This window comes from Physeter macrocephalus, chromosome 21 (genome assembly GCF_002837175.3).
Source record: "Physeter macrocephalus isolate SW-GA chromosome 21, ASM283717v5, whole genome shotgun sequence".
Taxonomy (NCBI): Eukaryota; Metazoa; Chordata; class Mammalia; order Artiodactyla; family Physeteridae; genus Physeter; species Physeter macrocephalus.
This window is the reverse complement of record NC_041234.1, coordinates 33,724,199-33,744,072: the sequence shown is the minus strand read 5'-3', so window position 1 is coordinate 33,744,072 and position 19,874 is coordinate 33,724,199. Positions and strand designations below refer to the sequence as shown.

At 45.8% G+C, this 19,874-nt stretch overlaps 1 protein-coding gene across 1 annotated transcript in view; it reads left to right on the top strand.

Annotated features, from left to right (window-relative positions):
• Positions 1-19,874, top strand: part of HUWE1 (HECT, UBA and WWE domain containing E3 ubiquitin protein ligase 1) — a 145,004-nt gene that overhangs the window by 112,656 nt on the left and 12,474 nt on the right. The window contains exons 51-69 of the mRNA XM_007119919.4: positions 4,211-4,383; positions 4,733-4,881; positions 5,645-5,720; positions 6,573-6,671; positions 7,260-7,393; positions 7,581-7,749; positions 9,096-9,324; positions 9,956-10,134; positions 10,418-10,507; positions 10,668-10,822; positions 11,990-12,035; positions 13,548-13,835; positions 14,836-15,091; positions 15,286-15,416; positions 15,947-16,161; positions 16,240-16,528; positions 16,669-16,771; positions 17,576-18,122; positions 18,856-19,459. Of these exons, the coding sequence (XP_007119981.1) occupies positions 4,211-4,383; positions 4,733-4,881; positions 5,645-5,720; positions 6,573-6,671; positions 7,260-7,393; positions 7,581-7,749; positions 9,096-9,324; positions 9,956-10,134; positions 10,418-10,507; positions 10,668-10,822; positions 11,990-12,035; positions 13,548-13,835; positions 14,836-15,091; positions 15,286-15,416; positions 15,947-16,161; positions 16,240-16,528; positions 16,669-16,771; positions 17,576-18,122; positions 18,856-19,459 (3,932 nt within the window). The remainder of the gene's footprint in view (positions 1-4,210; positions 4,384-4,732; positions 4,882-5,644; positions 5,721-6,572; positions 6,672-7,259; positions 7,394-7,580; positions 7,750-9,095; positions 9,325-9,955; positions 10,135-10,417; positions 10,508-10,667; positions 10,823-11,989; positions 12,036-13,547; positions 13,836-14,835; positions 15,092-15,285; positions 15,417-15,946; positions 16,162-16,239; positions 16,529-16,668; positions 16,772-17,575; positions 18,123-18,855; positions 19,460-19,874) is intronic.

The following is a 19,874-nucleotide window of genomic DNA, read 5'->3' as shown; positions in this document are numbered from 1 at the left end:
GACCGGGGCACGAACCCAAGTCCCCTGCATCGGCAGGCGGACTCTCAACCACTGCGCCACCAGGGAAGCCCGAGCCTAGAATTCTTCAATGCATTTTTTAAAAATATTTATTTGGCTGCGCCAGGTCTTTCTTGCGGCACACGGGCTCTTTTAGTTGCAGCATGCAGGATCTAGTTCCCTGACCAGGGCTCGAACCCAGGCCCCCTGCATTGGGAGCACGGAGTCTTAACCACTTGACCACCAGGGAGGTCCCTTCAATGCATTTTTTAAATTGAGGTAAAATGCACATAAAACTAAGTATCTTAAAGTATACAGTTGAGTGGCATCTTACATTCAGTGTCGTGCAACCATCATCTCTATCTAGTTCCAAAATCGCCACTGCGTTTTGATCCAAAATCTACTTGAATGACAACAGAACTAAGTTTCTTTCTAAGATAAAGAATTATCAGGGCAGAAATCATTTTTAGAGGGGGAGGGAAAGTCTGACTTAATTTCCTTCCCTGTTATTGGGCCTTTTTTGCTATTTTAAGTAACCCTGCATTAACTATTTCTGCTATCCATATCTGTGACTGTGCTGTGTGTTTCTCATTCAACCCCTGCCAATTTTTAGCCCAGGGTCCTGGGCACATTGTAGGTTTCAGTAAATACTACAATTTAATTAGAAACTGGAGTAATTGTAGCACTGAATTAGGGATCAAGGTTTGAATCATCGCCATTGACTTGAGTTCTTTGGCAAGCCACATTTCTTTAGGCCTCAGATTAATGAAGATGTGTAAACTTTTGAAAAATGAATAGAATTTGGAAGCATAAACTCGAGATTTGTTACTCACTTGGCTTGCACCTTTAAGTCTTGGTTTTTTCATCTATAAAGTGGGCCTGATAATCATTGACTGGATGACTCCAAGGATCAGTTCTGTGTGCGTGTACCTTGTTGATGTGCAAACAGTATGACATAATTGTGCTTGTGAGTAAATGTCATGATTAATGACTTTTCAGGACTGCAGTGTGCTAGCCTTTGTCCTGGACCACCTCCTCCCACATACCCAGAATGCAGAAGACAAGGACACACCTGCCCTGGCCCGCCTATTCCTCGCAAGCCTGGCTGCCGCAGGGAGTGGCACGGATGCCCAGGTGGCCCTTGTGAATGAAGTAAAAGCAGCCCTGGGAAGGGCACTGGCTATGGCTGAGAGTACAGAGAAACATGCCAGGTAAAATCCATGCCTGACTTAGTGCTAATAACCAGTAGCCTCCCCTAACTTCATTCTTGTCCCATGGATTCCTTGCATTTGAACAAGAGTTCTGGTCATACTGGCACTGTACATTCTCTGGTTCTCTCAGATAGTTCTAGTGCTAAAAAATACCCAAAGCACTAATGACACTTGGAGGAGGTGGGTAAACGGCTTAGAGAAAACAAAGGGATGTTTTCATTATATTTCTAGGGTCTTCAAGCAAGAAGTTGAGGGGGTTATTCAACTTTACTTTTTCAAATTATGTTTAAAGAAAATGAAGAATGCCTCCACCCAGGGAGTGAGTTCTTTCTTACCTGTTTAGATGTTACTTCCAGAAGGAAACACAAAAGAAACCAGGAGGGTTATCTGAGGCAAGTTAGTGAAGACGTAGCCTAAGAATGGTCTGTATTCACATGATAGAGATGTCAAACTTCTCTCTTAGGCTTCAGGCAGTGATGTGTATCATCAGTACTATCATGGAGTCCTGCCCCTCCACCTCCAGTTTCTACAGCAGTGCAACAGCCAAGACCCAACACAATGGCATGAACAACATCATTCGACTCTTCCTGAAGAAGGGACTGGTTAATGACCTGGCCAGAGTGCCTCACAGCCTGGACCTGTCCAGGTAAAATTATTCCTGACCTCCAGCACCAGGCTTTTGCCCTCTCCTTAATCGTGCTTCATACTTGTCCATTTGCCTAGTATTTCATGTATCCTTGCCAGATAAGTAATTAGCAGCCAGTGTGATAGGAAGAGTTTGGGTGTAGGTGGGAACCTGAGTTCTTAGTATTGTTGCTTTTAAGCAAGGCTCATTCCTTTTTTTGGGCCTTAATTCTCTCATTTGCCGCAAACTCATGAGTTGGTCTGTATCAGTAGTTTTTTTCCCAAGCTTCCCCCCTCTTAATTATTGTAAGATTATTATGGACCTTGTATTATATCTGGTTATGTCCTCTGAGTCTCTGTTATTCTAATACAGGTCCTTAATTTTTTGTTCTTCATTTTATTGCTGTTGTTCATGAACGAATTTATTGAAGTGATCAGACCTGCAGAATGTTTTCCTAGATTTGGTCCACTTGGTTCCACACAGTGTAGTTTAACTTGTTGCTTTTACTCCCTGTTTGCTGTAAACTTAGAGGTTGAGGCTTAATGGAGCAATTTAAACATTATTTGGCTAGGATATATCATAGATGATGTACATTTCATATTGTATCATGGGGAGATGCATCTCTTTGAATTACCATTAATCATGATAAGATTGACCACTAGGGTAGAGTGATAATCATCATTGTACTGTTATATTTTCCTCCTTCTTACTACAAAATAAACAGTGTTATTACTTCAGCACTGTACAGATGTCTAGTTCCCTATCAACCATATATCTAATTAATGGTCTTAACACCAGTTGATAATCCTTGCCTGCGTCTTTTAATTTCTTAGAGGATTATCAATGACAGCTTTGTAATTTGTCATTCCTTCTACATTATTAGCTGCTATATTTCTGTGATTATAGCTCCAGTTCAAGAGGGAAAGTTGGTTACCCTATAATACAGTTCCTACTAAAAAGCCAGGATAAAAACTTAATTTTTTCCCTTCAGTCACCAATTTTCAGAGTAAAGTCAAAAATGGGTTAAACTCCACCTCAAATACAAGCTCTGGCTTTCTATTTTCTGTGTAGTATTATGGACTCATGAATTTTCCTTGATTTTTAAAATCTGATTGAATTACTTGGATCACTACAGTTATCCTTCTTTTCATGCTCATCCTTCACATTCTTTTTCATTACACCTTTGGGCTTGTGGAACCTCTTGAGACTGACTTCTTTGTTCTTTTGAAAACAACCTCATCAGTTTTTTTTTAATGTTTAAAAATTTTGAGCTCACTGTATAATGAGCACTGTATGTCTCACCTAGATTAACCAGTGGTTAGCATTCTGTCCTATTTGCTTTAGTTCCCCCCTCCTCTTTTCGTGAGGTAAATCCTTTGAAATTTGTTATAAACGTGATGCTTAACCTCTGAATACTTCAGCATGTGTCTCCTAAGAACAAACATTCCATTACATAGCTAAAATACCGTAATCACCTCTAAGAAGCTTACCATTAATATAATAATACTCACTATGTACTTCATATTCATCTATCTCCAATTATTCCCAAGAATGTCTTTATATGCTGGGGGAGAGTGTATTGATCCAAGATCCAGAGAGCATCATTCATTGCATTTTATTGCCACGTGTCTCTTATTTTTTTGATATTTGACTGTTTTGAAGAGTCCAGAAGGTCAAATGTCTTATAGAACATCCCATAGTCTGGATTTGTCTAATTGGCTTCCTTATGGTTAGGTTCAGGGTAAACTTTTTTGGCAAGAATACTACATAGGTGATGTTTGCCTTTCTCAGTGCATTACATCAGGAGACGCATAATGCCAATTTGTCCCATTATTGGGTGATGCTAAGTTTGATCACATAGTTAATGGTTAGAGTTCCACTTTGTATTAACAAATTATCCGTGAGGTGATGCTTTGAGTTCACGTGACGATCATGTGAATATCCTATGCCCTGAAGATTTTTAACTCAGTAGTTTTAGCATTCACTAGTAGTCTTTACATAGATCACTTAACATTGCTGGCTGCAGTGATAGTTTTCTGATTCTCTCATTCCTGTTTATTAGCTGGCGTTCTTATATAATGAAGACCTCTTTCTGCCTGCATTTTGTATCCCTGTGGCTGCAGATTATATTTAATGTGTTATAATCCATTACCATCATTATTCTTTTTGATGCTAAGATTTGGCCTGTGGTAATGACCCCATTAATTTTTTAAAGCCTTCTTGCTTTTGAAGGCCTTCTGGCACAACAAGATGTCTCAGGCTCACCTTGTACCTTCCATGTCCCGTTCCTGGGATCAGTTGTTACTCTGATGAGCCTTGGTTCCTTTTAGTGTGGATTTCTGTGCTCAGTTCATCTCTGTATCTTCCTTTATTTCAGTCCCAACATGGCCAACACAGTCAATGCTGCTCTGAAGCCTTTGGAAACACTTTCCCGGATTGTGAACCAGCCCAGTAGCCTTTTTGGCAGCAAGAGCGCTTCTAGCAAGAGCAAGTCTGAGCAGGATGCCCAAGGAGCTGCTCAGGACTCTAATAGCAACCAACAGGACCCAGGTAGGGAATCAGCCAATGGACTGGAGAGCTGGCCGGGTGGGTGTAGTTATTTTATGGGCATGGCATCACAACTGTTCTAGCTTGGTATTGTTTCCCTGGGAACTTGCTGGCCTTCCACAGATCTGTCATAGTGGCGTGGGAATCTGCCCCACAAAGAATTCCTTAAAATTGCAGCCTTATTTGGCTATCCTCACACGTAGCCTTGTCTTTTCCTTTGTCACCCATTCATTTATTCTCTGAGAACTTGTAACTTTGCCCAGGGAAGGGACCTCACTGTCTTACGCTTGTCTCATGGTGCCCTGCACATAGGCACCCTTTGATTATTTTGCTGGTTGGTTGATTGTTTCAGGCGAGCCTGGGGAAGCAGAAGTGCAGGAGGAGGATCATGATGTCACTCAGACAGAGGTGGCAGATGGGGATATCATGGATGGGGAGGCTGAAACCGACTCAGTGGTGATTGCTGGGCAGCCTGAGGTGCTCAGTTCACAAGAGATGCAGGTAGGGAGGCAGATCACCCAGCATACCCCTGTTGTGGTGCTGAACCAAACCCCCAAGTGGTGTGGGTGGGTGAGTACTTTAGATCCTTGCCTAAATGCATTTGTCTATTTTGCAGAGGAGCACAGATGATAATGCTTAGTAGATGCTCAGTAAATGTGTTTGAATTGTATTAAATGAGGGGTGGGTGCAGAGCCAGGATGCCATATACTATCTATAAAATGGAGTAGATCCCAACAAGAAAACATAGGCACGGGTGAAATGTTGATATAGAAAGCTGGCCTGAGCCCTTTGGGCCCAGGGTCTTTGATTTACTTGGTTCTGGTCATTAATGGACGCTCCTTAACATCACTGTTGTGCCTATAGCACCAGCTCTCACTGGGGCATTCAAATGGCAGTCTTCTACAGACCCTAAAGAAAGCATTGTAATTTCTGGAGCTGGTAGCAATGGTAAGAAATGGGGCCTACAGTACTGAGCTGCTAGCTCTAAGGAGATCTGCATGTATTCCTGAATTCCTGAAGAATATAAAGACTTAATCTGGTCTCAGATACCTGGGATGGACCCATTTGAAGGACAGTCTGAGTGTGGATTGGCAGCACGTGGTAGTTGCTGTGCTCTTAGCACCAAGTGTGTGGTGTTTATATAACATCCTCTGTCACATATTATCCTAGAAATGTATGCTCCCTTGCTGGCTTTTTTTAGGGTTGAGCACCAGCACAATGATAGACTTGTGTGCATCCATATATATGTTCTATTTCTCTCCAGGTTGAGAATGAGCTGGAGGACCTGATAGATGAGTTGCTTGAGAGGGATGGCGGATCTGGGAACAGTACAATTATAGGTGAGAGCCCCAGAACTGAGTATAGCCTCTTCCTTTGCCTCAGTCTCTCTCGGGAGGACCCTTTTTCTCATCATCTGCTTGCTCAGCTCTGCCTAAGGGCTCATAGCCAGCCTAGATTGCTGCTTGTCTTGATGTTGACAGTCTTAACAGATGAGAAATTCACAAGCCATCTACAGACCTGTGGCTGGTCTGAAGTGTTGCCTGTGTGGGGGAGGTGGCGGGGGTGGCCATCAGTATAGATAATACATCAGGCACATCAAGAGTGTTTATTCATGGAGGCCTAGAGGAGGCTGTAGAGGCTGTAGGGTGAGAAAATGCTTTCCTTTCAGTTCTTCAGTGAATCCAGGAGCTTTCTGCCTCCAAGTCTCAGTAGTGTAAAAAGAGTGATCATTCCCTAAGGATCTTTTACAACTTTTACAGCTGAGTTGTAAAAAAGTTGCTTTTTACAACTCAGGAAAAACAACAAAGGTACTCTACTGTCACCTGGCTCCAAGGGTATATGTTACTTGTTTTTATTTTATTGATGAAGAAAATCAAAGGATAAACAGAAGTAGACATGTATTCTTAAACTTGACAAGGCTTTTTCACACCCATTATCCTCTGTGGTTTCACAGTTAGTGGGATTGGCAGGGCAGATGTGATCATCCCATTTTACAGATGAGGAAACTGAGACTCAGACAGGTAAAGTGACTGGCCAAGCTCACCTAGCTAGTCAACAGCAGAGAGCCCAGGTCTTCCTCATCCAAAAAGAAAGTGGATATCTGCTGGGTGTACATAGCTACTTTAGGCCCACCCAATCTGGAAAGGGAAGTCCTCTGTTGTTCAGTGAAGGCTCTGCTCTGTAACCTTCAGTGAGCAGAAGTGGAGAGGATGAATCACAAGAGGACGTGCTGATGGATGAAGCTCCTTCCAACCTCAGCCAAGCTTCCACCTTGCAGGCCAACCGAGAAGGTGAGAGTGCCGAGGCCGGAAAGGCCTCCCTTCTTGCCCTGCACGTCTGACAGACACTATACTAGGGTTTTCCTGGAGGCAGCTGCCCACATGTGCAGAATAAGGAAGCATCTGTCTGCATGCGCTGACATACACCATCCACTTTATCCTCAGCCAGTTTTTCAAATAACATGTTAACTACTGCTTGCCCAAAAGTTTGTCACTTCTTACTTGGTTCGCTTTCTTCTCACCCACCTGCTATCATCGCTCCAGATTCCTTCTTACCAACAGGATGCAGTCAGTAGCAAAGTAGGGCTGGAAAGGCAAGGGGGCACCAACAGACTTGGCCAAATCCTAGACCATGGCTCCTCAAGCACCAGCCTATAGCCAGCCTCCACATTCAGCCGCATGGCTCAGCATATTGATGCATTGGTTGGCACTCTCAGGAAATCGAGGCTGGCTCACTAAGTCTGTACATCACCCCAGATCTGGTTCTTCCTCTCCTAGAGTCAAATACCCCATCGCCTTCCCACTCAATCTGCTGGCCTGCACAGTAGCCTGTTTTCTAGCTACTCAGTATAGTCCTCCAATGTGCTCCCTTTGTTTTAGATTCCATGAATATCCTGGACCCTGAGGATGAGGAGGAGCACACTCAGGAAGAGGACAGCAGTGGCAGTAACGAGGATGAGGATGATAGTCAGGATGAAGAGGAGGAGGAGGAGGAAGATGAGGAAGATGATCAGGTGAGGGGGGACTGTGTTTGGGTTGGTTCAGACATCCTCTTCCATGGGAACACACAGCTGGAGAAAACCAACAGTCTGGGTTGCTAGCCTCAGCGCCTCCCTCCCTCATGTGCAAATGTGGCCATGACACCAGACTTCAGAAAATCCTTACCTCCAGCAATTCTCCATCTCCTATTTTCCCCTTAAGGAGGATGATGAAGGTGAAGAGGGAGATGAAGACGATGACGACGATGGCTCTGAAATGGAATTGGATGAGGATTACCCTGATATGAACGCTTCTCCCTTGGTCCGATTTGAGCGCTTTGACCGGGAGGATGATCTCATCATTGAGTTTGACAACATGTTCTCCAGTGCTAGTAAGACACAGGGGCTCAGCTGGGTTTTATCTCTTGATTCTTATACCCTGAACTAGAGCAGCTATCAGTCTGATACAGAAAGCACCTCTTTTCTTATGCCAACTTCCTGGGGCAAGGGATATCTGAATCCATCTCTCTCAGTAAGTGTATACCTAGAAGGAGGAATTGTGAGAGGCTCCTTTTGTTCTCTCCACCTCAGTAAACAGGCAGCCAGCCATTTTAGAGCCTGAACAACTTGATGGTTTGCTTGAATTAAAAAAAAAAAGTGAGACCAAGGCTGACTGCATCAGGCACCCATGTGTACTCTACAGTGATAGGGCAATCACTAATCCTTATGTCTGTAACACTGGATCTTGAGAGTTTGGGTAGACACCTTTGAGCTTGGCATTGGGGAGTAGATTTGAACACATTCACTCTGTTCATCAAAAATGCATCTTTTCGGAGGAGAGAGTGAATCTCTTCTCTCTTCCCCCATCAACGTCAGAGTTCCCTTTTTAGCATCCAGTTCTTAAAATCAAGCTGTCTTGAGAAGGCAGGTCTTTACTCCCAAATCACAAGCATGGTATAGCAGAAAACACTGAACTGTTCTGGTCTGTTGTCTTGGCCAAGTAGTCTCTTACCTCTTTGAGCCTCAGTTTGTCACCTTTGAGCCTCAGTTTGTCACCTGTAAATGAAAAATGTGAAAAGAAAAAAAAATGGGGTGGATTACATAATTTTCAAGATACTTTCTATTCTGATTTTCTTTGCATTTTTGTGATTTCCATCAATCTTTCTTATTAAGTTGAGCCTCTGTCCATTCAGCAAATTGAACAAATATTTGAGGAGTGCCTACTGTGTCCTAGGTGCTAGGGATACGGCAATAAAAAAGAAAACAGTCCTTTTCCCTCATAGGAGCTTATGGTCTATTAGGAATTATGAGTGAGCAGGCACTACATTGTAGTATGGTAAGAAAGCACAGAGTAAAGGGTTTTTAGGCCCATTTGTAGAATCAGAAAAAGTGATATCTAAGCCAAGAACAAAAGTACAGATGAAGAAGGGGGAGAGGAGTCGTCAAGGTGGAGAGAACAGCATGTTTCTTAGGGGCCTACAAGCATCACTGTGGCTTAGTATAGAGAATGGATTGGGAGAAGGTACTATTTAGGAGGCTGTTGCAGTATCTAGGTGAGAGATGGTGGCATAAGCCATGGTAGTGTCAGTGATCATAGATGAGGCATGGGAATGAGGGAGAAAGGACAAAGCTCAGGTTTCCGTGTGAGGAAGTAAGGCCCAGGAGACATGGTTCTGCTTGAACAACCATAGAAGAAATTTCTTTTTGGCACTTACCCATTTGCATACTGTCCTTGCAGCAGACATCCCCCCATCCCCAGGAAATATCCCTACCACCCACCCACTGATGGTACGCCATGCAGACCACAGTTCCCTGACGCTGGGAAGTGGCTCTTCTACAACGCGTCTCACCCAGGGCATTGGGCGCAGTCAGAGGACCCTGAGGCAGCTGACGGCCAACACAGGCCACACCATTCACGTTCACTACCCTGGGAATCGTCAGCCCAATCCTCCTCTTATACTCCAGAGGTGAGTTACAAGGAAGATTGTTGGGCTCAGTGAGCTTCAGCATTATCTTGACCTGGGGGGATAATGCTCTTGTCACACACACAGATAATGTATTTGTCCTGTTTCTTTGTGGATTATATGTGCAGCCTTTGGGAGAATAACAAATTGTATAACATGTTCTTCTGCTTAAGTGTCCTGTATATACATTCAGCAGTGACTAAGCATCTCATATGCCAAACACTTAGCACTTAAGGTATGGTCAGGACAGGATCCCTGCCCTTTGGCTTAGAGTTTCTCCCACTAGGGAGAAACAATTTTAGAAGTGAAAGGAAGGAATATAGGTATCATAATGGTCAATGTACAGATGGTAGTGGGTATACAAGAGAGATATTATACCCTAACACAGTGCCTGATATTATCAGTGACGCTCACTGTGTTCCAGGAACTATGGAGTAATACGCAGCCTTAGCCCAAAACAAGTTTGCAAACTGATGGAGTAGTTAGAAAAGTAACTAAGACTTAATGTGCAATATGATCAGGTCCATAATAATGTCATGCATTTCGTAGAGGATACAGAAAGGATCTCACAATAACAGTTTGCAGTGCCCCTGTGGATGTGCAGTGACCATGGTACCCCACCATCACCCTACAGGTTGCTTGGTCCCTCTGCTGCTGCTGACATCCTTCAGCTGAGCAGCAGCCTTCCCCTACAAAGCCGAGGCCGGGCCCGCCTCCTAGTGGGCAACGATGACGTCCACATCATCGCCCGGTCTGATGATGAACTACTGGATGACTTTTTCCATGATCAGAGTACAGCTACCAGCCAAGCAGGCAAGTTTATGTGGTGAAAGAGAGGGTAATGTTTGTCTGGTTCTTTTTCCCTGCTGAGGGAAAGCAGAACAGTATCTGCCCTGCCTGGAGAAATCCCATTTTGTAGGAGCCAAAACCACTCAGTGATTTAGCCAAGGGCAATAAAAACCGTATTACATCTGGATACCTATGATGTTCCAAACCTTGTGATAGACATTAGGTCCTGTTAGGGAAATACTGCAATTTTTGGATCAATTGATGCATGACAGTGCCAAGAGTCTCACTTTCCTTTGTTTCTCTACAGGGACCCTGTCCAGCATCCCCACAGCCCTGACCCGTTGGACAGAGGAATGCAAAGTTCTTGATGCTGAGAGCATGCATGACTGTGTTTCAGGTGTGTGGCAGTTTGGTTATCAGGGCAGTAGTGAGTCTTCCAGGGCTGGGACAGTGCATGGAAAGTTGTTTCCCTAGTTCTCTGTGGCCCCAAGCTCTGCCTCTTGGCTTTCTCCCCCACCTCCCCTGAGCAGCCTCCGATCTTTGCTTCTTTGGTCCAGTTGTTAAAGTGCCCATTGTCAATCACCTGGAATTCCTGAGGGATGAGGAGCTGGAAGAAAGGCGGGAGAAACGCAGGAAACAACTAGCTGAGGAAGAAACAAAGATAACCGACAAAGGCAAAGAAGATAAGGAGAACAGGGATCAGAGTGCACAGGTGATTCCCAAGAGCTGGGAGGTTTCATCTCTGGCTATGTCTGCCTTAACTTTCCCACGGTTTTAGCATACATGTGGCTGGCCCCAAGAGTCATTGAAGATTCTAAGGACGTTCACATTGAAACTGAGAAATGATCCACTTCAAATTCACTGTACACTTGAATGGTTTTTAGGGGAAAAGAATTCAAACCCAGAGGGAAAATTGTTTCTCTGGTGTTTTGCTGGGGAAAACTGGAGCCAGAACCAGAGCAGCTCCTGACTCACCAGTTACACTGTACAGTCTCTACTTTCAGTGACTACAGCTAGACAAGAACAATGACCTTGACTAAGCCCATGCTCTTAATGGTTCAATTCCGTTTCGGTGGATTGCCTTCTTAAGTGTCAGGGAAACCTTACCAATATGATTCCATTCCACCATTTGAATAAGTTGGGCTTAGGCTTCAGATCAGAGAAAACGTTCCTACCCTGAACCCCATGACCACATGTCATTTTCTAGGGCTCAATTTGTGAAATCTCTAACATGATTTTGGTTTTTCTGAAACTTCTGGAACCTTGAATAGTATAGCTTTGAAATAAATGAAGTAAATGCTGATAAAAATACAAGGAAACTAAAAGTCTTGAGTGAAAGACTTTATTATACCTCACTCAACAGGGCATCAGATTTCAAAGGATATTGAAATGTTCAATTATGATAACAGGCTTGATCTAACAAATATCTTTGTATAGAACTTTTGCCTAATAAATGGTAACATTGTTTCAAGCACATGTAAAGGGATAGGAAATAAGCCTGGCATATGATTGAAAAAGCCGGAGTGTACAAAATGAGCCCAAGGAAGGGAAATATATATAGATGAAACTTTTGAGAAATTCTTGCTTGTCTCAACGATTGTGTTCAGGTCATGTCCTATGTCCAAGCCCATCTCCAATGTGGTTTTTATTATCCTTTCCTCTCATTGTTTAGTCAGCCCCCTGACAGTTTCTCCCTTGTCCCCAAGCAATCCATGAGCATGAGTATGTATTAGAGAAATTGGAGGTATGTTTGCATGCTAAAGTGCTCATCTTGCATCCAGGTCATATGTGTCATATGTGGGAGATGGCAACTATTAAAGTTGACCTCTATCTCATGTGCTTGCAAAGTCCCACATTGGTCTGTCCCTTTTCTTTGCAGTGTACTACATCTAAGACAAATGACTCCACTGAACAGAACCTCTCAGGTAACTCTCCCTCCCTTTTCTCCTTCTTGCTAATTGTTTGGTTTTTTATCCTGACCCAAATAGCTGGCCCAAGTGGGCTGAAGATGAACACTGGTGCTCTGTGGGATGAGGTAGTAGATTGTATAGTTTTAGGGTCATACCCCATCTTGGAGATAACTATACAGTCTACTGTCTTTCCCACGGTGGTGCACTTCCCCTCCGACGTGCTGTGTTTTTAGGTTCTCATTCTGATTATGCTGTACTGTGTTCTGGCATGTGTAGTGAGGCCATGTGTCCTGTCGCCTTTACTGACCCCCATGGTGTGGTGCATAATGAGAACACCTGATGACAGTGGTTCCTAAATGCTAGTCCTAAGTGGAAATGAACAGAATAAGGGAGGTTTAATGAGCTTTTCAAAAAGCTGAGTTTGTTCAATTTAAAGGACTATTACAAATTGCAGAGATTATGTGTTTCCTACTTCTTTGGTATCAAAATATTTTTATTAAATGATATTAATGGGATTTTTTTTCTTGGCTAAATTAAAAGTTGGTGACCCTGTGTTAGTCTCTTGTCCCTTTTTATTTTTTCCTTTTTCTATAAATTTCGTGGGTCTGTGGAATCTAAAAGTCTAAGAATGTTGCCTTGAGCAATCTGCTTTTGGGGAAGGTAGCTCGGTGGGCTAAATGGTATTACTACTATATGCTTTCTATTCCTCCTAATTTTCCTAACGTCAGTAGCCATTTTGTGATTCTAATAACTGGTCCATATGGTATTATATGTCTCCCCCACCCCTATTTCCTCAGAACTTTCTTCTGCTTCCCTATACCTTCTGTCTCCTTTGCCACTTGAGTTGGGAAATGATTGTACCAAAGCCTACACAGTATTTTTTAAAGCAGTGAAAGAGGGTAGGTGTCCTGGTGCCCTGAATCTGGTAGAAGGTCTTTGGAAGGGTCTGTCATCAGGTAAAATGGCCTTTTGCCTGCTGCCCTTGCTAGAGGATTCTGCTCATGGCGGGGTGAGGTAGTAAGTTGTATTGTTGTGGGGTAGGGATTTTAAGCCCCAATTAGAAGATAACTATACAACTTACTACTTTCCCTGGTGTGTTGCATATTCACATTTACTCTTAACACCATTGCCTCCATCAGACAGAGTTGTAGATGTTCCTTGGATAATCAGGACTGCAAGAAAAGGGAGGTGGAAGGGGACAGGTGGTATGTAGGGTGAGGCAAGTATTATAAAGTGACTTGAACTCTCCCCCTTCCACCCAGGGCACAGAATGGATTTAATTCTTAGGGGTCTACAAAGAGTCAGATCTTTTGGTTCTTGGGACTAAGATAGCACTGTGCCTTAGCCCTCATCCTGAGTATACCAGACCAGCCACAAGCTGTTCCTAGGAGCAGTTGGTGACTGAGGGGAATCCTGCATCACTGACTGAGTGGGATACTTGTCGTGCCACATGTGCTGATTGAGTGGCTCCCCCAGTCCTTGGCTGATTGCCTTTTAACAACCCCGTTGTCGTTCTTTCCGAGAAAGATGGGACTCCCATGCCTGACAGCTACCCAACAACCCCATCTTCAACTGATGCAGCTACATCTGAGCCCAAGGAGACCCTTGTCACTCTGCAGCCCTCACAACAGCAACCAACACTCCCACCCCCACCAGCCTTGGGAGAGATTCCTCAAGAGCTGCAGTCCCCGACTGGAGAAGCAGGAAGCTCTACCCAGCTATTGATGCCTGTAGAGCCAGAGGAATTGGGTCCCACAAGGCCAAGTGGAGAAGCAGAAACAACTCAGATGGAGCTATCCCCAGCTCCCACTATAAGTGAGTAGAATTTCAAGGTTTGAGGGTAGGGGTAGAACAGGGGGGGAAAATGGACATCTTTGTAGTTTCTGTTTACTCTCTTGCTTTAGAGAATTTCTAAAGTAGAAGCTCAAGCCCTCATAGTAGGGTCTCATATTGCACATTACCTTTTTAGCTAAAGTTGAGGTTTCTTCTCTGTGTCCTCAAGTGACTATATATACATCTGAGTGTCTTAATGATACTAGTGATGGTGCCAACAGTTTGAGGTGATCACTTTGTTCCTGGCTATCATGCCATGCTTATTATTTTATTATTTAACTTCTTTAAAAAACAATCATCCAAAGTAGAGGGTGTTATCTCCATGAATAAACTGAAACTCAGAAGTGAAATAATTAGCCCAGGGTCACTCAGTAAGTGGTTGAGCTGTGATTAAAATCCAGATCTGTGTAACTCTGAAGCTTGCTTTTCTTCAACATTTCCAGGAATGGGCAAGCACGTGACCGCACACTTAGCAGCTCTCCCATCCTGGCCAACACCATTTATCTCATGGCACTATTTCCCACTGGTTTGAAATGGGGCCTCAAAATTCTTCTCAGCAGTGTTCCAACAGGGTAAACAAGCCTGTTTGCCGTTCCTGCTCTTTACTATACTGCCTGTGACGTGCTCTGGAAAAACCTTAGAGTGTAGGGGGTTTTGCCTTAAAGGAACCTTGTTTGTTTAGACAAACAGAACCAAAGAGCTTGTGTAAATGATGCCTGCAGGAAATCTGAAAGCGACAGGATCCCTTACCTGGGGTGCCTAGAGAAGATGTTTCACAGGCATGCTTGGAACACCATAAATGTTCAACAGATAATAGAAAGAGCATGAGTTGAGTTTTTTAAAGCCAAGGAGATTGAGGGGGGAGCGTCAGGCCAGCGTGAAGTGAAGGTGAAGAAGTGAGAAGTCTGATCTGGCTGCTTCTTAATTCAGCCTCCCCCTCTTCGAAGCAGAGATCTAACCTCTCCATGTGACTTCCTCCTAGCCTCTCTTTCCCCAGAGAGAGCTGAAGATTCTGATGCTCTGACAGCTGTCAGCAGTCAACTGGAAGGCTCTCCCATGGACACCAGCAGCCTGGCTTCCTGCACCCTGGAGGAAGCTGTGGGTGACACCTCAGCACCTGGCAGTTCTGAGCAGCCCACAGCAGGCAGCTCCACTCCTGGGGATGCCCCGCCAGTTGTGACAGAAGTGCAAGGCAGGAGTGATGGATCAGGGGAATCTACCCAGCCCCCTGAGGACAGGTAAGCACTGTGTGAGTGAGAGGAGGGCAGGGTGTGTTGGTGGGTATTTCAAGCCACGTTCATACTTAGTAACCAGTACACATGCTTTGTATACTGGGGAAATCAACTTGGTTTCTGTGAGAAAAGGGGTACTATAGGAATATTTTATAAGTGGGAAAATATAATACAGAGAACCTGAAAATGATTTCCTTTAGCTCTACCCCAGCATCCTCTGAGAGTTCTTCCACCAGAGATTCTGCCGTGGCCATTTCTGGAGCAGATTCCCGGGGAATCCTAGAAGAACCACTGCCTTCAACAAGCAGTGAAGAAGAAGATCCTCTAGCAGGTGAGCTCCATGTGTGCTCAGGCCATCCTGGGGCTGTTTAGGCTTCTAGTAACCCTTGGCATGGAAATGCCCACCAGTCGAAACGTTCCATCCAGATGGCGGGTGGCATATATATGGGGGGAGGGCCTGCAGTAAGGGGATGCTGATGCTACACAGTGGAATGAGCCTAGGCCTTTGGAGTCAAACTGATCTTACCTCAAATCCCCTCTCTGCCACCTCCTACTTTTAGGACCTGGAGCCATTACTTAACTTCCCTGATCCTCATTGATACTGAGAGGGTGATGATAGCTACATGGTCGGGTGTTGAAGGTTAAGTGACAGTGCACACACAGAACTTGGCATAGAACAAGAGCTGTTCTGAGCCTAGGGAAGGGTGCGTGGGCCTTCTCTGTGCCCCCTGTGTCCTTGGCATGAAATGAGGACAGAGAAACCTGGTCTCGCTCATCCAAGGCCATGGGTTTCTTTGATCCAATACATCTTTAGGCTTCAGTAGAAGTGAGAGTCCCTTCATATCTTGCATCTCCCCTCAGGTATTAGTCTCCCCGAAGGCGTGGACCCCTCTTTTCTGGCCGCTCTCCCTGATGACATTCGCCGAGAAGTTCTACAGAACCAGCTGGGCATTCGTCCACCAACGCGGACTGCCCCTTCGACAAATAGCTCAGCTCCTGCAGTGGTGGGGAATCCTGGTGTGACCGAAGTGAGCCCTGAGTTCCTGGCCGCCCTGCCTCCAGCCATCCAGGAGGAAGTATGTGAGCGGGGGGGGCTGGTGGTGCCAGGCTACCTGGCTGTGGGTATGCCCCCATTGACTCCTCCTGTTCTGTAGGTACTGGCACAGCAGAGAGCTGAGCAACAGCGACGGGAACTGGCACAGAATGCCAGCTCAGACACCCCCATGGACCCTGTGACCTTCATCCAGACTCTGCCCTCAGACCTGCGCCGTAGTGTCCTAGAGGACATGGAGGACAGCGTGTTGGCCGTGATGCCACCTGACATTGCAGCTGAGGCTCAAGCCCTGAGGCGAGAGCAGGAAGCCCGGCAGAGGCAGCTCATGCATGAGCGGCTTTTTGGGCACAGCAGCACCTCTGCACTCTCTGCCATTCTTCGAAGCCCGGGTACAGAGGGAGGCAAGTGGGAGGGCTCTGGAATGTCTGGCTTTGGCCACATGAGACTCTTTGTTCCCCTTTGTATTACCTGGACCCAGCTCAGCGCACACCCCCTCCCCAATTTCAGTTTCCTTTTTCTTTCCTTCCAGCCTTCACCAGTCGCCTGAGTGGCAACCGTGGGGTCCAATACACTCGGCTTGCCGTGCAGAGAGGCGGCACCTTCCAGATGGGGGGTAGCAGCAGCCATAATAGGTACCCTTTGCCTGTCTTTTTTTCCTTGCCATACCACCTTTCATGTCTACTACTAGTCCAACTTCCTTTATTTATAGGTGGAGAGGCGGAATGACCTCTCTGGGATGTTTACTTGAATGAATGGGGAAGCCCGATCTTTGGACTCCCCCTTCAGAAAGCCACACTTCTGGTTAGTGTAGCTACTGTAGACCATAATCACAAAGTAAGGTAGGCAGGCAGCAGGCTCTAGCTGTGGTTACAACAAGGAAAGCCACCTGCCTCCCACACAAATAGGAAAACAGTGAGAACTGCTTGCCTTGAGATTACAGCATCTAGGCTGCAGAAGAGTTCATTATTAACGAGGCCAGAGTGTGGAGTGATGAGTCCCTATTCAGCAGGCAACCTCCTGGTAGTCTATAGAAGGCCAAGGTAAGCATTGTGTCTTAGGACTTTATGGGCAGTCCAATTTTACCAGTTGATACAGACCTGGGCTGCAAACTCTGCTCTCTTCTCAGTCGTGTGATGTAGGGCAAGTCACTTAACCTATTTGAGCCCCTTGCTCATCATCTCAGAATTGGGTGGTTCTCTAGTCTTTACAGGAGCCCCGTGAGGAAGCTGTTACAGATATTGTAGGGTGTCTGGAACATAGTAGGCACTCAGGGGGACAGCTGTTGTTACTATTAAGAATACTTAAGAGTCCTTGGACTGGACACCCTCCCTGCTCAAGCCTCCTGGGATGTATCCAGCTCATCCCCCTCCCCTAGGCCTATGCCTGATCCCAGAGCTCTAGCCGAAGTATTACCCAGAAACCATTGTCTGTTCCAGGCCTTCTGGCAGTAATGTGGACACTCTCCTACGCCTCCGAGGACGGCTCCTCCTGGATCACGAAGCCCTGTCTTGTCTCCTGGTCCTACTTTTTGTGGATGAGCCGAAGCTCAATACTAGCCGTCTACATCGAGTACTGAGAAATCTCTGCTACCATGCCCAGACCCGCCACTGGGTCATCCGAAGCCTCCTCTCCATCTTGCAGCGCAGCAGTGAGAGTGAGCTTTGCATTGAAACACCCAGGCTCTCCTCAAGTGAGGAAAAGGGCAAAAAGTCAAGCAAGAGCTGTGGGTCAAGCAGCCATGAGAACCGGCCCCTGGACCTGCTACACAAGATGGAGTCTAAGAGCTCCAACCAGCTTTCCTGGCTCTCAGTATCCATGGATGCAGCCCTAGGCTGCAGGACTAATATATTCCAGATCCAGCGTTCAGGGGGGCGCAAACATACTGAGAAGCATGCAAGTAGTGGCTCCACTGTCCACATCCACCCCCAGGCTGCTCCTGTTGTCTGCAGACACGTTCTGGATACACTCATTCAATTAGCCAAGGTGAGGAGCTTGGAGGAACCCAACTCCTGGGGATGGAAGACGGTTGTCAGCCATAGCATAGGTGAAATCTGAACTCTGAGGGAGCTACCAGGTCCTCATCATTGGTGCTGAGGCCTGTATTGTTTCTGGGAGATTGTCCAGTAAATAATTCTGTGGGTTTTTTGTGTTCACTCTTCACAATTTTTATACATTGTCTCATTCAGCCATCAAACAACCCTCAGTGGTCTGCATGGTTCCCATTTTACAGATGAAGAAGCTGGGATACAGAAATCTTTAGTGGCTTTGTCATGTGGCTTGTAAGTGATGGAGCTGGCTGGACCTAGAACTTAATTCAGTCCTTTTTTTTTTTTTTTTTTTTTTTTTTTTTAGTCCTCTTTTTCATAAGCTTTGCTGCCATTTGTTGAGGGCCTGCCTTATACCAGGCACTATGCAAAATGCATTACCTCTAATCTCAACAATTTTGCACAGCTGTGTAGGTATCCTCCCCATTTTGTAAGTATAGAGATAGATGCTCAGAAAAGTTTGCTAATCGTCTGTCTCCCTACAGAGCTTTTGTTAGCTTCTCTAGGCTGCTTCACAACATCAGTTGGATAAAACTCCTATGTTACATCTCTCCAGTGTTATTAAAGCTGTCCAAAGGAGTGGAAAGTCTAGGAGCCAGTTGTCTTTCCTTGTCACAAGACATTTTCTGTGTAGACCTCCTAGACCAAGCCTGTCCTTCCTTTCCTGGCAGGTGTTTCCCAGCCACTTCACACAGCAGCGGACCAAAGAAACAAACTGTGAGAGTGATCGGGAGAGGGGCAGTAAGCAGGCCTGCAGCCCATGCTCTTCACAGTCCACGAGCAGTGGCATTTGCACAGACTTCTGGGACTTATTGGTAAAACTGGACAACATGAATGTCAGCCGGAAAGGCAAGAACTCCGTGAAGTCAGTGCCAGTGAGCGCTGGTGGTGAGGGGGAAACTTCCCCATACAGCCTCGAGGCCTCTCCACTGGGGCAGCTCATGAACATGTTGTCACACCCAGTCATCCGCCGGAGCTCTCTCTTAACTGAGAAACTCCTCAGACTCCTTTCTCTCATCTCAATTGCTCTCCCAGAAAACAAAGTGTCGGAAGCACAGGCTAATTCTGGCAGCAGTGCTTCCTCCACCACTGTTGCCACCTCAACCACATCTACCACCACTACCACTGCTGCCTCCAGCACACCCACTCCTCCTGCTGCAACCACCCCTGTCACTTCTGTTCCGGCCCTGGTTGCTGCCACGACTATATCCACCATTACTGTAGCCGCTTCAACCACAGTGACTACCCCCACGACTTCTACCACTACTGTTTCAAGTAAGTATAGATGTAAGCTGGGAGCTGTGGGGTGTGTACACCCACCTCACCCCCAACTCTCCCCAACCCAGGTATTCCTCCCTAAATGACAGCAGTCAGCTTGGTTTGTGTTTGTGAGAGCCAGATGTGTTAATTCTCACCCTCATTGGTCCAAGTTCTCTCTCTCCGTCTTCCCCTCCCTTCCCCCTCCACCACCCCTGTGGAGACCACTGAATGTGGCTTCCCCTAGGCTAAGCTCAAAAAGCGGGGGGGGCTTTCCTGGTGACGCAGTGGTTGAGAGTCCGCCTGCCGATGCAGGGGAAACGGGTTCGTGCCCCGGTCCGGGAAGAACCCACAGCCACGGAGCGGCTAGGCCCGTGAGCCATGGCCGCTGAGCCTGCGCGTCCGGAGCCTGTGCTCCGCAACAGGAGAGGCC